The sequence below is a fragment of the Pistacia vera genome, unplaced genomic scaffold, assembly GCF_008641045.1.
Source record: "Pistacia vera cultivar Batoury unplaced genomic scaffold, PisVer_v2 Contig800, whole genome shotgun sequence".
NCBI classification, from domain to species: domain Eukaryota; kingdom Viridiplantae; phylum Streptophyta; class Magnoliopsida; order Sapindales; family Anacardiaceae; genus Pistacia; species Pistacia vera.
The window spans coordinates 124,034-138,201 of record NW_022196669.1 but is presented as its reverse complement, the minus strand read 5'-3'; the positions used below and the strand labels follow the sequence as shown (position 1 = coordinate 138,201).

At 37.4% G+C, this 14,168-nt stretch overlaps 2 protein-coding genes across 4 annotated transcripts; one reads left to right on the top strand and one right to left on the bottom strand.

The window, feature by feature from the left end:
• Window positions 1-368: 368 nt before the first annotated feature.
• Window positions 369-5,975, bottom strand: LOC116117186 (polyadenylate-binding protein-interacting protein 11-like). Of its 2 annotated transcripts, XR_004125924.1 has the most exons (12): window positions 5,821-5,975; window positions 5,234-5,652; window positions 4,710-4,817; window positions 4,538-4,582; window positions 4,388-4,460; window positions 4,158-4,270; window positions 3,993-4,052; window positions 3,854-3,901; window positions 3,679-3,747; window positions 3,530-3,611; window positions 879-940; window positions 369-724 (listed from the first exon to the last, which is right to left on the bottom strand). XR_004125924.1 is itself a non-coding variant. In XM_031403214.1 (11 exons), the coding sequence occupies exons 2-11, from the start codon at window positions 5,603-5,605 to the stop codon at window positions 667-669; spliced, it is 1,008 nt and encodes a 335-aa protein (XP_031259074.1). In that variant the 5' UTR covers window positions 5,606-5,652; window positions 5,821-5,975; the 3' UTR covers window positions 369-666. The 2 variants fall into 2 exon arrangements, 1 of the variants encoding a protein (XP_031259074.1); XM_031403214.1 differs by lacking the exon at window positions 3,530-3,611.
• A 1,732-nt stretch (window positions 5,976-7,707) lies between these two features.
• On the top strand, window positions 7,708-14,159 carry LOC116117184. Of its 2 annotated transcripts, none has more exons than XM_031403213.1 (8): window positions 7,708-8,997; window positions 9,251-9,582; window positions 10,680-11,804; window positions 11,896-12,054; window positions 12,178-12,529; window positions 12,665-12,735; window positions 12,846-12,968; window positions 13,447-14,159. In XM_031403213.1, the coding sequence occupies exons 1-8, from the start codon at window positions 8,097-8,099 to the stop codon at window positions 13,801-13,803; spliced, it is 3,420 nt and encodes a 1,139-aa protein (XP_031259073.1). In that variant the 5' UTR covers window positions 7,708-8,096; the 3' UTR covers window positions 13,804-14,159. The 2 variants fall into 2 exon arrangements, with proteins under 2 accessions (XP_031259073.1, XP_031259072.1); XM_031403212.1 differs by having other exon boundaries at window positions 9,206-9,582.
• The last annotated feature ends 9 nt before the right edge of the window (window positions 14,160-14,168 follow it).

The window sequence follows — 14,168 nt, the reverse complement described above, 5'->3', positions numbered from 1 at the left end:
TCTTAAGGTAACATAGAAGCTGAAACTGAAACTAATATCATATTTACGAAAGAGCATAGCCTGGTCTAATATAACACATGCTCATAGAACCAAGAAACACAGAATAGACAGATTTGAGTCTTCTAAATTTCTAATCCATACAATTGAATAAGCAACACTTGACGCATTAAAAGTCCACTGCATGTAATTTCTGCAACAGAAATTGAAGTAGCATTACTCAAAAAACACAGAAAGACAGGATTTTGTACTGGAATGTGTGTGCAACAGCAACTATAACTGTGCACCTTCCACCATTTACTCTTTCTAACACTTCTAGGTGAAACTCAAATACTAAATTAAGAACCCTAATGCTACAAGATGCCCGAGGATGATTAAAATGTCAGGTGTTACTAATAAAAGCCCATGTTTGGAACAAGCATCATCCATTCCATAACAACGAGCAATAATATATGAAATCTCTAAAGCCTCGAAGTACCATCCAACTCTATATTTGCCAGAACAAACAAAACATAAACCCTATGACAACGAACTTCCCAGGCAGAGATGCCACGGACAAAAGTATATAAAACAGACAGACCAGAGATGAGAACATCTTTACATTGGTGTGTGTATGTATCTAAATATATATAAACTGGCACTAGAATCCATCGGGACCATCAGGATGATTCAATGCATGGGAAGACGAGGAGCACGTGGCCTCACAGGCGTCTTTGATGGGCTTACCCTGATCCATGCAAAAGGTCAAAAGTTAATTTAATGACCAAAGTGAGAAAATACCATGTCAAACTTTTACAGATAAGGAAAAAAAAAAAATTCTAATAAAAGCAAAAAACAAAGAAAGAAGAAGAATAACAATTTGGAACATCATGTGGTCTGACCTAATTGGCAATGAACCAAGAACCACACCACTACAGTTGAGAGCAGCAATTGCACTTTCAGCCTGCAGGGAATAAATATGACAAATTATTCATCCATGATGGAGAAATGGAGCCAGAGATTATGCACAAACTGAGCTTTGAAGTCCTCTGTAAAGTCTAATAGCAATTTCTAGTGCTTGCTTATTTATATGTTCTTTTTCCCAACAGAGACACTAATTCTTTGTGTAATACCAAGGATAGTGGATGCAGAAAGTTAAGAAATTAGTTTGCAATACTGTTAGCATGTCATCCAGAACACTTTACTCAAAACATTAAAATCACTGGTCAAGAAAACGTCTGAATATGCATGCTGCCATAGAAATGATATTTTACAACTGAAAGGATAAAAGATTACCACAGGTCATTTCCATTTCAGTTCAAACAAGTATCATTTGGTTTTGAAAGCCAACTTCCCCAACAAATAACATCCACCAGTTTATGAGCACGAAAGCAATTGGCATGTGGATTATCTAGCACATTTTGTACACACAATAAGTGAACATGGCATCCATAGTCACTTCTCTAGGTCTAAACTGAGCCCAAACACACCAGGGCTCTGAATGACCAATCCATGCAGTACTATTCATCCATAAAGCACCAAAGAAATGACTGTATTCAATAATAATGACTTCTGTGTTGGTAAATCCAAAGAGCAAAGATGCAATCATTAATGAGCTAGTTCTAAGAACAGCAGATTTATGCTCTAGTACTACAGCTTAATTATTAGGGAAGCAAAGAGCTGATCACAGAAAGTTATTTGAATCAATCAGTTTTCCTGAGAACTTCATATCAACGATGCAACTCAAACACCCCCATAAAGAAAATATGAAACCTAAGAAGAAGAAATATAGTAAAAAACCATGAATTGTCCCAAAAATAACAGAAAAAAAAAATCAGAAAAAAAAATCAAGAATAGAACATGGCAATGGAATCACAGAGATTTCAATTCAGAATCCAAGATGAATAATTAAAGTTTCAGCAGCACATAAAAAGGAAGACTCACCAAAATAGAAGAAAGACAAACAAATACCATATAATCCATTGTCACAGAGAGATATACCTACAAGAAGCTTTCAATGTTTTGGAAAGAACAGCATACTCCACATTAAATTTGTCAACACAAGCACATTTCAAAAACACAATGGAACACATTGGGCAGTGACCACAAAAAAGAGGGACCTTCAGCTGTTTAATTCAGACTGTGTGCTCAATCCAATGAAGATGGTCCAATGGATATCAGATCCCACCCCAATTTGAGTAATACTAAAAACAAAAATGACAAGTTTGAATGCTGCCTATGCAAGCAATGATAGATATGAGATCTTTACACGAGAAAAGATTTATCAAGCTGTGCAATTACTTCTGAAAATATAAGAATGTAGTCACAGTTAAACAAATTTCCCCACAATGTGGGACAGTGGGGCTACAAACAAGGCGACCTTGTTATAAATGCAAGATTAATGAGATTTCAGATCATTAAAATGGAATTACAAAAATATTGTGCTAATAATTATTGGGTTATATATTTTGGAAATACTATTTATAATGAAATTAATTAATTAATTTTTTTTTTTTTTAAAATTACATAGTTAAAAAATCAAGAACCACTCAACATAAAACTCCACAGTTGCTAGTGTGCACATTCCATTCACTTTGATCGCTATGCTTTCCCATTAACAAGATGAAAATCAGTACTGATGGTCACTAACATACAATACCAGCCAACAAAGATAAAGCCAGGATTTAGTTCTCCTTTTTTTTTTTCTTTTTTTTTTTTTTTTGTGAAAAAAGATGAATAAATTAAGGGCTTCAGTAGACATCCTTCTAGGCAACTTGTAATCTGCTACAGAGCCTAGCAGGTATAGGTCATTCTATGGGTGCATTAATAATCTCAAGAATATCAAGAGTAACAATCCTATCATTATTCAAAACCAGTTAAGAAAAATGTTGTTAGAAATATGATGAATTGAAATCATTATGTCAAAGCGTGTCGCTGATCATTTGTGTAAAGTCCAAAAAATCCAAAAGTTAATTTGATTAAAGAGTAGGGATCTTGACTTTTGAAGATGAAGCATACTCTAATTTGCCATTTTACTCCCTGAAACAAATGTTCGGTGTCATGCAATTCACAATTTCATAGACAGATGGGAAAAAATATGTTTATTCAAAGATACATGTCATGTGTTCTCTTGGCCGGAAGAATAAAAACAAGAAAGTAAAGGCAATAATCCCAATCCTGATGATAAACTTTAGCTAGACCATTGTCTCAAAGTCACTGGTTGATGTTACAGTCTCCCTGAGGCATTGAAAGGAGACCAATACTCTCCTAAGGCTAATCCACCCAAATTCCTAGTCACAGTTGTTTCTTTTTCATGGGTGGGGTAATAAAACCTCCTTGAACTTAGCTGTCCCATTGATACACATCTATACTGCAGAATATTCTTAAATTTCACTAACCTTTATGTAAAGATTTCTAAAAAAGAAAATTGCAAAGAAAAGCATTCCTATCTCTACTGGTATAGAGTTGTCATTATAATACATGAAAATTAGACCAACATCCTCATATCTAGAACTTATATCACCTATACTCATTTCCTTAATTACTTGATCACCTGAAAGCCCTTTATTAAGCCCTTCATAAGCATAAGGAAAACCCTTCATTATGCCAATGGCCTTCATAGAAATTCCTCTAACCTAGCAATGAAGGTTTGTGGATGAGATGATATCCATCATGCATGAATAAATAGTACAAAATAATTACCATTACAAACTCCACAAAAGCAATGCGAGTAGAATGGTGATAGTCTCCTAGCAGCCTCAGGCGATAAACCTGAATTGGAGAAAGTAGACCTCATAAATTCATCCTTGCTCAAATAATGATACAAACTTTTAGAAGAAAAAGAATTTTTAAGTTAACAACAAGGATAACCACAAACCTCTCCACAGACTGATTCAAAAAAGAGTTTCACATCTGCTTGAGTGACCTGCACAAAACAAAATTGTAGTAAATGAGAAAGGGTTTTATAGTCTACAATCACAGAATGAATTCGGGGATCACCAATTAAAAAAACTTACCTTCTTATCGATATTTGTACAATAGATAGTTCTTGCACACATTTCACGTTCATCTTCATTCTAAGATCCCGAAAGATAAACAGGATACACATAATGAAACAAAACATCAGTAAGATAGTTTCAAACCATGTTATAATGTAGAGGCCTCAAGGGTAACTTTCTCACCCTGGGCAAAAATGTTGGGTTAACTGGAGCAATAGCTGTTTTGGAAGGCAGCACCCTGACAGGGTAAAATCCAAGCATTGTTCCTGCCAGATTTAAAGCAGCCCTTGCACCTTCTGCTTAAGGAAAACACCACCAGCGCAATAAAATAAGGTGTTTAATAGACACAATAAGTGACTAACCAATTAACTCTAAGAAACATCTACTAGCAGTCAGAGCAGGGTAAACGATACCTTCATCAGTGAACTCAATAAAGGCAAAACGAAGTACAGAATTAGGATCACCACAAATACGGCAATCAACAACCTATACACAGGTAAAGAATTAGGCCAGAACTAGAACTTCATCAAAGTGGTTCAAATAACTAACAATAACACCATTACCTGGCCACAACTTACAAATAGAGCTGCGAGCTGCTCTTCAGTGACCTTCAGTCCCGAAAAAGACAATCTGTTAGTCTACATAAAAAGGGACACGGCGACAAGCGAGCATCCCCAAAAAGGCAGGTCAAAAGAAGGAACATATATATAACCAAGAATTTGCTTTCGTATATACCTGTTGATCAATGTCAGATACATATACAGTCCTCCGAATTATCTCATCCCGCTGGGCCATACTAGTCCTGCTGTTGATTCTCCGTTTGCCCTGGCCAAAGCTTTTCTTCTGAGAACAAATACCCATCCATTAATACAATGGACGAGTTCACACAATGTATAATAAAACAACTAAATTTCCATTGTAATAAGTTATTCAACATCTGAACCATTATTTAAAAAAAAAAAAAAAACCATAACCAACCATAACCTTTGCCAAACAGAACCCTGTAAGGTTCAATTTTTGTTTGTTTTTACAAAAATTAGAAACTCTAATTGACACAAAAAGTTAAGATGTCATTTTTTTCTTTTTCTCCTTTAACATTTACCAACAAAGATAGGTAAAAGTATGAAATTTAAATTTTTATCAACTGATACCCCACAAAATGAATCACTTTACCACGAGCTCTGCAGTGAGTTGATCTGGCCTTAAAACCCTAAAGAATAAATAATAAGAAAACATAAAAATGAAAGTAGGGAGATTACCCGTCGAAGAGCGGCGTTGGCATTAACATTTCCATTTCCAGTGTTTGGGTTATGCAAAAGATGCAAGTTGTTTGCGAAGAAACCTCCAGTGAATCCATTAGTTTTAGCAAGTGAAGGAGGAACAAACTCTTCAGCCATGGGGTTGAGCTTGGAGAAAAGCTCTTGTAACTCCCTCATATCATGCTTGAAGTCACCTCCTCCGTTGGATCCATGATTGTTTTGGTTGTTACCAGTGACGTACAAGCCCTGATCGTGCGGTCTCACCATGGAGACTCCGTTTTGCTTCGGCTGATTCTCTCCGTTGGATGCCGGTGTAGATGCTGATGATGCAACAACAGCTGAATCTGGACTGGTTGATTCAACAACAGCCATGATTCTTCTTCCTCTTTTTGACTCGCTCAAAATCTCGCCTCTTAACTCTGCAATTGATTGATCAAGAAAATAAAATAGGGCTAAGCTAAAATGGTTTCCATTGATGGGACCAAAAACAAGCTGGAGATCAATACGGAGAAAACGAAAATAAATAAAACAGAAAAAACAAAGTAGACAGAGTAAAGTAAAAAAGGAAAAATAAAATAATTTCTTACAGTGTGTTTTTCTTGTTTTCTGTTACTAATAATTTACAAGATGAGAGATCGAAGATGGTCTTCGATGAAGAAGAGCTGAGGATCTGCTTCACATCCTCCTAAAAATGGACCAAAGGTTGATGTTGTACTCATCGACACATCAACAAACATACATACATGTTACGTTTCATGACATGATATGACATGACATTGACCATTCCCAATAAATAATAAATATGTATATTGTATGTGTTAGGTGATTGTGAATTTGTAAACGCACGTGGCTGTTAGTTAATGGTGGGTGAGAATGGGTATGATGGGTATGTTGTATGTTATAAATTTTAATTTTTAATTTTTTAATATTTTTTGTCTTATACTAAACAGAGTGGGCTGACGGCCTGCTATGCTGCATCTCCGTCCGTACTGATTTAGATAGACGTAAACGTGAGTAGCGGTGAGGGTGTTTTCGTAATTTAAGTCACACCAAGCAGTAAACGACTCAATAATACTTACCTTACCTACCTGCCTGGCCTTTTGTCGTCTTGCAGCCACGCGCCATCACCTTTGGTATTTCTATTACGGTCTTATGGAATATGCTTCTCATTCTAGTTAAAATCCGACCCGAGGGTAACCCGGCCAAGCCACCAAGTCATGGGTTTGATGAGTCGAAGTGTCGAACAGTCCGACCGATGTGCCAGACCGTGATATCATTGTGTTGACGTTAGTATACTGTAGCAAACAAAAATTTAAACATGCAGATTTTAACTTTTAACAATGATTATAAAACATTTTTAATTATTTTTTTTATATTTTAATTTAGTAAACCCAGTTTATGCCAGTTGAACCAGTGGTTCGTTGCAAAAAAACTAGTTTAACAACGAATAGAAACGGATCAAATGTTAATTCCAGTTTTTTATATGAACCGATTCAATCTAACCACCAGTTTTCGATCGAATTGGTTCAATCGACTGAACTGGATCGAGTTTTAAAACCATGGTTATATTTGACTTTATAATTCATGAATAAATAATTTGAAGGTCAGGCATAAAGTAGCGTTCATTTTAAGAGGATAGTATTTTTCATGAATTGTGAATAGTATTTTTATACGTATAGAAAGAAAGTCGTTCAGATTTTAAGAAATGCGGAACATGTGTGGGTTGAGATCTCTCAATAAAGAATGAATCTACTAATTTTTTTTTTTTTTTTTCATTTAATATTGCATACTAGACAATTGTTTGATTTTACAATTAAATAACTTTTTTTTTTTTCTCACGTGAAGAGATCTGTAAATATTGTGTAGAATTTGATTACTAAGATATTTTTGTTACCTAATTGATAACCATAGTCCATTCCACCTCATCAAGGAGGGTAAAAAAGGAAAGTACTTGTTATTTTAGCCATTAATATATATCTAATTAGAAAAATGTTACGTTTATAATCCAATCTTACAATATTTTTTTATAAGGCTAACATGCCAATAGATTGTCACTGTCACGTTAGCTCCGATTACACCCTTATGAAAGAATAGTTATTCTTTGAGGAACAATTATTTCTTTGATTATTCTTTTCGTGAGTAATGATCATTCTTTTATAAAGAACGGTTGTTTCTTTAATCTAGTCAAAACTATTTTGTACCTTACATGTGGTAGAGCTGACGTAGTAGTGCTAATTCAACTATCACATTAATGTTATGAGAGAAGTTTATAAAAATAGGTTATGAACGTAAAATTACTCGTTTAAATAGAAAACTATCGTTATCGTAATCAACACATAAAACTATTATAAGATTCATCTAGTTGAAAGTATATATGATTAATGGGCCGGCCCGGGCAGGGTCGTGGGCTGGGTCGCGATATTTGGAGGCCTAGCCGCGAAAGGATGAATTATTCAATGCTCTATAGACACGGACGCCAAGCACCAACATAATTCCATTTGAGTTCCGGCGAAAGCCAAAGGCATCTGTGCGCGAGAAGCCGTTATTGTTGGTGCAGTTGAAGATTGATAGAGAGATCCATTATTTCACAAAATAATGATTCCTCTTCTATTTCTCTTTGCATAAACGTCAACGAAGGATTTAAGGTTACCAGGTACTCAGTTCTTAAACCTTAATTTCACTTACCGATTTCTGAAAATCTTTGCGGTGTGAGAATTAGATATGATAACTGTTCAATTAGCTTAGATCAAATGTGAATTAGGTTTAGTGTTACAATTAGAGGGAGTAGATTTTCTTTTTTGTTGTTGTTGTTGTTGTTGTTGATTTTTTGACAATTAGGTTAGATAAAGCAAAGTACGGAGATATGAGGGGGCGGTCCCACCGTTTCCAGAGCGTAGACCCGCACGATGACTGGGTCGACGGCTCATGGACGGTGGATTGTGTGTGTGGGGTGACTTTCGATGATGGTGAAGAGATGGTGAATTGTGACGAGTGTGGCGTGTGGGTTCACACGCGATGCTCTAAGTATGTGAAAGGAGAGGAATCATTTGCCTGTGATAAGTGTAAGAGCAAGAATAATAGGAATAGTAGTCATAATGATAGTGAAGAGACTGAGGTTGCACAATTGTTAGTTGAGTTGCCCACAAAAACTGTGAGATTAGAGAGTTCTTATAGTGGGCCGGCAAGGCGGCCAGTTAGGCTTTGGACTGATATTCCAATGGAAAATAGGGTACATGTGCAAGGGATTCCAGGTGGGGATCCTCAATTGTTTCATGGACTGTCATCAGTTTTTACGCCTGAGTTGTGGAAGTGTACAGGTTATGTGCCAAAGAAGTTTAATTTTCAATATAGAGAGTTTCCATGCTGGGATGAGAAGGAGGGTGTCCACCTAAAGGAGGAAGATAATGATAATGAGAATCCAGTTGATAAAGGGGCAGGTGTTTTATTCTCTTTGTCAAAGGAGAGTATTCTAGAAACACCTATGGGAGTGTTGGCTGGAATGAGGGAGAGGGAGGAGGAAGTTGGGTTTGATAGGAAGGTGTGTTCGAAGGAGATGAAGTGGGAAGGTGAGGGTGTAGATGTTAGGCGTTCTCAGAATGGCATGAAGAAAGAGAGGAGTTTGCTACGGACAGTTGTGGTACATCCAGGGAAGCGGAAGAAGGAAGACTCGGGCATATCCAAAGACCGAAGTGGAAAGAAGAAAGCTAGAGCTGTTGAGAAGGAGGCAGATGAGAGGAAGAAAAGTTTACATGCTTCAAGAACAGGTGATATGTTGTTCATTATAATTCTATGGATGCTCTATGCATGCATAAACAGTTAATATATGTATATATTATCATGCAAAATGTTGTTCTTGACTTTGGTTGCTATCTTTTACTCTAATGAAAGAATGTGACTGGTGAATTTCATCTTGTTGTAACTGACATGCGCTTGTTGACTCCAAGTTTTTGTTTGTTTTATTCATATTACTAGTGTTTAGACCCACCAGTGATGCAAAACAATTGGAATTTTATGAAGACAGAGGCCCGAAGTCTTCGAAGACTGACATTCAGATTATAAAGAGCAAGAATGTGCGGGAAGATGTGCATCATGAGCCTGTATCAGATGGTCATCTTGCAGAGGATACTGGTGTTGACAGATCCAAGAACAACCTAGCAGCTAATGACTGCCCTTTGGATGCCTTGTCTTCTGATGTTTCTAGACATTTTTATTCAAATGGAGATGGACTGAAGCAAGAAATGGCCAGCCATCAGCTTCCTGCAGCTGTTAAGAGTTCTCCCACAACTGATGACATTGCTGGGTCAATGTTAGAAGACAATGATACCAGGAACGTTTCTGTAAAACCAGAGGTATGCTTCCTTGTGATTCAGGCATTTACTAACTGTGGTGATAACTTTTTTTCAAGTTTGTGGTTTAAATAGGTTTAATGAAGGGTCCTTTATCATAAAAAGAAAAAGGTGTATGATTAGTGCTTTATGTATATGATTTGCATATTGAGGCAACCTGTCTTACTAATGCAAAACTTGCAACATCAACACCTCTACACCACTTTATCCAACTGCTGATGTTACTGCACTTTTCATCACTAGTGTATCTTGTAGAACCTAACTATCAGTATTTTGTATTAGGCGCAAAGTTATAAGGGCACATTTCTGTGAACTTTCCTGACCTTTGCTTTAAACTCAGTGAGAGACCCTCAACTTTTGAAAATATTGCTAACCTGTACTGCCATTAACGATTTCCATTAGAATTATTAACAGTAGGGAAGGTCCCATATAATTTTCACCAATGTTAGGGGAGGTTCCAGATATTTTTGATCAAATTCAACCATTAGAATTGATGGAGGCTTTATAATGGCAGGGGAGCCAATGATATTTTATTAAGGAAAGGGAATGTCTTTTTAAGGCGAAGGTGAGGGAAGGTCAGCAAAATTTGCTTATAACATAATGTTGTTTGTCCTGTCAAGTTAGAAATAGTTTTCTCAAAGAGTTCCTGATGCATGACATTTACCAAGTTCAGTGTCAGCTCTTTCTAGTAGTTAGCTTTTCACTTTGATTTGAGAAATGAGGTGATAGTTGAGAATTCTATAACTTGGTTTTTGCTAGCTGGGATACTTTATCAGTTTTTTGAAAGCTGGAAACTTGTAGAGGTTTAAGAAGGATGGACAACAAAATGAAAGAGCTAAGTTATTAGTAATCACCTTTTTTTTTTTTGGGTTGCATGCACTTTACTTAAGAAGATTAGTTCTAGTGCTTATTTTATAGTTTCAACCACTAGACAGACAAGACCTGTGCACCTTCTAAGAAATTTTATGAATGCTTCATATAAAGATTGCAGACTGGGTTTGACTTGTAATGGTCTGTTGATATTTATACATCTTTCTCTTTTCTATGTGCATTAAAACTATACCTATTGTATTGAAATGACTTCTCCAAATCTTTTATAGGGAGATAGCATAGCTCTTGATAAAGTAGATGATAGCCATGAAGCTTCTTCTAAAACTGCTCAGAAGCCTCATGTTGAAGACGTGGTTAATGTTGGACCAGAAGTTGGGAACAATCAGGTTCTTGAAGATTCAAGTGGTGTCTGTCGGAGCTCTGTAATGCCCTATGTTGAAGTGAAAACAGAAGTGGCTAATGATGATTCTAGGGGTAGCTTGAATTTGCAGTCCTCTCCTGGTGATGCCAAAGTACAAAATAAAGCTTATAATCACATGTCTGAAAACTCTAAAGTGAATTATCTAATGGCAACCTGTTCACAATCAAGTGATCATAAGGCACAGGGTGCTGAAAGAACTTCAGAAGCAGTCAGTGATTACCATTCAGATAAAGTTCCTGAAGTAAGTGGTGATCCTTGTCATATTAGACGAGAACTGGATGGTTTAGATAGTCCCATGCAAATGCAAAAAAGTTCCCCAGAACCCAAACAAGATTCAGGGAGTGTCATGGAGCAATCAAAATTAGAAGGAAATAGCTTAAACTCTGTGGCACTAACCAGCCAGCAGAAAATGGTAGTAGCTGTCGGAAAATCATCATCCATTTTGTCAAATACAGTGGTCACCAAATCATCTGCTTCTGAAAACTTGAAACCTGCAGATACTCAGAACTCTAATCTTAATGCTAAACAAAGAGTATCATCTGAGAATAATGTTAGTATTAAGAAAGATCGTGCTGTTAGTGACATCGTCAGGGATGAGGAAAAACAAGACATGTTGAGAAAATCAACAAAAGAGCATTCAAAATCATCTGTGAATCCTTTATCAAAAGTGTCGCACTCCAGCAGGACTTTACATGCTACTTCAAAGCGAACCATGTCAGATTCAAAAGATTCTGTGCCTTTCTCATCTTCTAAATTGTCATCAGGGCAGAATGTTGCTGTTGCTTCAGTCTCTGGTGAGTCTGCTGGGTCGGTGCAAAGTCAGACACAAAATAAGATGTCAACTTCAGGTTTACCTCTAAGAAGTGAAAAGTTAAATCAGGCAAATTTTCAGCCATCACCTAAGGTGAATCATGCGGCATCCATGCATCCTCCTGCAGCTTCAAATGCTCCTGCGATTCTAAGTGATGAAGAGGTGCGAGTGAAAGTGCCATTTGTTTCACTAGATTTCCCCTCTACCTAAGAAGATTACTTTGTTTTTAATTCTTTTACATTTATTTTGTCAGCTTGCTTTGCTTTTGCATCAAGAACTGAACAGCTCTCCTAGAGTACCTCGTGTACCACGTGTGCGGCACACTGGTACCTTGCCTCAGTTGGCTTCTCCAACTGCAACAAGTATGTTAATGAAGCGTTCATCTAGTTCTGGAGGAAAGGATCACAATTTGGTACAATGCTTCTCCTCTCTCCTAGAATATATGATACCCATTTCTTAGTGTCTGCAGCCGTTGGTAACATTATTAGTTTGGTTCAACTCTGGTAACTAATCTCATAGTTGATACATTTTATAGGTTTCTAGAAGAAAAAGCAAGGATGCATCGAAAGATGGTGTCCGTCCTTCTCGTGAGCTTGATGATGAAGCTAGAAAGGTGGACAGAGTGCCATCTTCACCAGATCTGAGGAGACATGATATGGGATATGCAGCAGATAGTTATACAAGAAGGGAAGATAATGGGTCTCCGACAGCAGTTCATTCTGTGAAGAAGAATATGCCCTCTCTCTCTAACACAACTGCAAATAGTGGCCCATCATCTTCCACTGAGGTCAATGATCATAATGTGTCATCTGTACGTTATTCACCAAGGAATATCTCTGATGATGATACAGGCACAAATCGTGGTCCTGTTCATCGCACTTTACCTGGTAACTATTGGGATTTCTGTTTTAAAATTTCTCCTGATCAATATTCATTTTAGCTGGAAAACTATTAATGTATTTTTTAATGAAAAAATTGTGGCTTCTATTTACCTTTTCCTCTTCTTATTGATCCATATATAGGCTTGATCAATGATATCATGGGCAAAGGCAAGAGGATGACTTACGAGGAACTCTGCAATGCTGTCCTGCCAGTATGTTTGCACCTACTGTTTTTTGTATATTCTTTTTTTTTTTGAGAAAGAAAATTGCGTCATTCTTTTCTTTTCTTCTTCCTTCTTTCTCTTATTGCTTCTTTTGGCAGCATTGGCCTCATTTGAGGAAGCATAATGGAGAGCGATATGCATATTCAAGCCATTCACAGGCTGTTCTTGATTGCCTGCGGAACCGACATGAATGGGCTCGGTTGGTTGATCGTGGTCCCAAGGTATGCATGAATTGTTGTGAGCAGTGATTTTGTGAGGTCTCTTTAAGGTGTGCTGGGTGATCAGGGGCAGGTTTTCTTTGTGGTCAAGGGAGGCCTGGCTCACATAATATTNCTCATTGCTTCTTTTGGCAGCATTGGCCTCATTTGAGGAAGCATAATGGAGAGCGATATGCATATTCAAGCCATTCACAGGCTGTTCTTGATTGCCTGCGGAACCGACATGAATGGGCTCGGTTGGTTGATCGTGGTCCCAAGGTATGCATGAATTGTTTTGAGCAGTGATTTTGTGAGGTGTCTCTTTAAGGTGTGCTGGGTGATCAGGGGCAGGTTTTCTTTGTGGTCAAGGGAGGCCTGGCTCACATAATATTGTAGTTTTTATTAATATATTTGAAATTTTACTCCCATAAAATCACATTATTACCGGATTTAACTGCTTTTGGATTTTGAAATTAAATGAAATTGCCTTATTCTGTACCAGACTAGTTCAACTAGGAAAAGGCGCAAATTTGATGCTGATGAATCTGAGGATAACGAATATGGCAATGGAAGAACTGGAAAGGAGGTAGAAAGTAAAAGCCTTGAGTCACAAAGGGAAGAGTTTCCCAAGGGCAAGCGGAAGGCAAGGAAAAGACGACGGCTAGCTTTACAAGGAAGGGGAATAAAGGATGTGCGTAGGAGACGGAAGGCAGACTTGGCCTCTGATGATGATGAAGCTGGCCTGTTTTCCAATTCTAGTGACGAGAGCATGTTCAGCGAGGATGAGACCCACGGAGGTAGTGCATGCCCAGCAGGAAGTGAGGCTTCAGTTAGCTCGGATGAGACAGAGACTACATAGTTCTGGGGACCAAGTGTATTGTAATATGATTTTCCTAGATTTGGGAGCACCATCTCAGTTAAAAAGTCGAGTCAGAAAGTGCCTCTTCTGGTTCGGCACTGGTTGTGTTGCAACAGAGAACCCAGCTACTTGTGCATACGAGACTACAAGGCGTCGCATGTCTTATGCGACGGTTGTTGGCTCCATGTTGGATGTTCATTGTACTGTATTATGTTTGATCAAACTTTTATGATGAGATGGGCTTAAAGTTGATGGGCTTGGGCAGATGTTGAAAATGTAATATTAGTGTGTACATATGAATTTGTAATTTTGGCAACAATTTGGAAATGGAATGTAAGATGCCATTTTGGGTAGAGTATCTGTGA